General features: G+C 62.1%; 1 protein-coding gene across 1 annotated transcript; it reads left to right on the plus strand.

The window, feature by feature from the left end:
- Positions 1–217: 217 nt before the first annotated feature.
- On the plus strand, positions 218–2,119 carry BBK36DRAFT_1131404 (carbohydrate-binding module family 48 protein; the record flags this gene model as incomplete). The annotated part of the gene is made up of 2 exons (XM_024891971.1): positions 218–1,453; positions 1,661–2,119. Coding segments are annotated over 2 exons (1,695 nt in total), but the record flags the coding sequence as incomplete, so codon positions are not given.
- Between the last annotated feature and the right edge of the window lie 265 nt (positions 2,120–2,384).

The raw sequence follows: 2,384 nt of genomic DNA on the forward strand, positions 1-2,384 counted from the left end.
AGACCAGCCCCCGCACCGGCCTGGCCAACCCCCTTCCAAGGCTGTTGTCGTGCATATATCACGTCACACGCACCTGGATAGTGGATTCAGCCTGTTACGCACTGCATCATAGTACATATATATTTGCGATCCTCTCCAGCGAGGGGTGCTTGTTTGTTTTATCTGCCAAAAATCTGTTCTTTACTGACTCTTCTCTTCTCTGTTTCGCTGCATTTAGTACGTCGTCGACGGCAACTGGACAGTAAACGAATCTGCCCCCAAGGAGGCCGACCACGAGGGCAACATCAACAACTTCATCACGCCCGAGGACATCCTTCAGTCCGACCCCGCAGCTGCCTTGACCAACACCGTTACTCCTCAGGCCACCACCGTCGCAATGGCTTCTGAACAGCCGATTGACAAGCCCGAGGGCGCCGCCACCCCTTCGGACGTTCCTGGCGGCTTCCCCATCACCCCCAGCACCGAGCTGGACAAGCCCATCGGCGTCAACCCCCTGCCCGCTGCTGCCGGCGCTGTCAACCCCTTCAAGCTCGAGCCTGGCGAGAAGGTCCCCGATGTCGGCATCGAGAGCACCAACGACCACGTCAAGCTGGACAAGGAGTCTTACGACAAGAGCGACGCCCTTCCCGGCGTTGACGTCGCCGACCTGCCCCCCATCACCAGCAATCTGATTCCCGAATCCAGCCTTCCCGTCACCGCCGCGGGAGACGTCAACATCAACACTGTCGGCTCCGGCGCCACAACCCTCGGCCTGGCCGCCCAGGTCCCGCTCGAGGCCAAGATTCCCGATGCCACCAAGGTCCCCGAAGTCGTCAAGGAGAGCCAAGAAAAGGCCCACGCCGAGCCCGAGGCCTCAGCCGTCCCCGAAGAAGTCGCGGACAAGGCCAAGGTCGAGGAGGAGCTCAAGGAGAAGGTCACCGAAGTTCCCGCCGCCTCTGAGGGCACCGCCGGCGTCGGCACCGAGAAGTCGGAGTCGGAGACGGACCCCGCCGCCGCCATTGCTGCCGCCGCCACCACGACGGGCGCCGCCGTCCTTTCCGCCGTCATTGCCGCCAAGGACAATCTCGTCGAGACCGCCGCGCCTGTCGCCAACGACGCCGCTGCGGCTGCTTCTGCCGCTGCCAATGACGCTGTTGCCGCCGCTACTGAAGCCGCCAGGCAGAACCTTCCCGACTCCGTCAAGGAGAAGCTGCCTGAGCCCCTTCAGGATGTCCTTGCTCAGCAAGAGACCGCCGCCAAGGAGGCGACCCGAGAGGAGGTTTCTCCCGAAGTCCCCGCCGAGGTCAAGGAGTCCATCACCGAAGCCGACAAGAGCCCCGAGGCTGCCGCCAACACTGTCGCGGTCGAGGAGAAGAAGGAGGTCGAGGCTGAACTGCTGAAGGAGGTCAAGCCCGTCCCGCCTGTCGACGAGACCGAGACCACGCCCGCCCCCAAGCAGGAGGCTCACGAGGAGGTTTCTCCCGAGGTCCCCGCCGAGGTCAAGGGATCCATCCTCGAAGCCGGCAGGAGGCCCGAGGCTGCGGCCAACACCGCCGCCGTCGAGGAGAAGAAGGAGGTCGAGGCCGAGCTGCTCAAGGAGGTCAAGCCCGTCCCGGCTGTCGACGAGACCACGCCCGTCGCGGCGGTGCCCGTCACCTCTGCCACCATTACGGATGTGCAGGCAATCGACAACCCTGTGACTGAGGTCAGCAACGTCCAGGTCAGCAAGACCGAGGTTCCCGTCGAGGAGCTCGCCACGGTCGCCCCCGCCATTGAGGCGCCCAAGGCCTCTGAGGTGCCCAAGATCGAAGAGACCCCGACCGCGGCCGAGACCCCCGCCGCCGCCGATGTAGTTGCCCTTGCTCCCGCCGCCGAAGTACCTGCCCTTGCCCCCGCTCCCATCGACACAACGGTTGCTCCGGAAGCATCCAAGACCGACGGTCCCTCCGTGGACACCCCCGTGACCGAGACCGACAAGACCGAGGTGCCCCCTAGCGATGCGGCTGCGGAGCCCGCCAAGGCCGACGCCGCCAACGGCTCCAACGGCTCCAACGGCGCGCACTCCGACAAGGGATCCGAGAAGAAGAAGAACCGTTTCAGCGCCTTCTTCAGCCGATTCACGCATAAGCACAAGCACTGAACTGGGAGCGAGTCGCGGACGTGACAGGATAGAATGTCATCGTGTCGAAAAACGCCTGGTTTTACGTTTCACAGAGTGTCGGTTTTCTTTTCTCTTGGGCTGCTGGAGTGGCTTTGTTTATATGTCTATGATTCCCCACTTTCGCAGAGAAGTGTGACTTGGGTCGAAACAAACGTCGGTTACCTGGATCACCATTTCATATACCTAAATTCATCCCGTTTTCAATTGTTTCTCATCTAGCTGTCTCAACTTTTTAGTTCGTTCA

Source organism: Trichoderma citrinoviride (genome assembly GCF_003025115.1).
Source record: "Trichoderma citrinoviride strain TUCIM 6016 unplaced genomic scaffold BBK36scaffold_162, whole genome shotgun sequence".
NCBI classification, from domain to species: domain Eukaryota; kingdom Fungi; phylum Ascomycota; class Sordariomycetes; order Hypocreales; family Hypocreaceae; genus Trichoderma; species Trichoderma citrinoviride.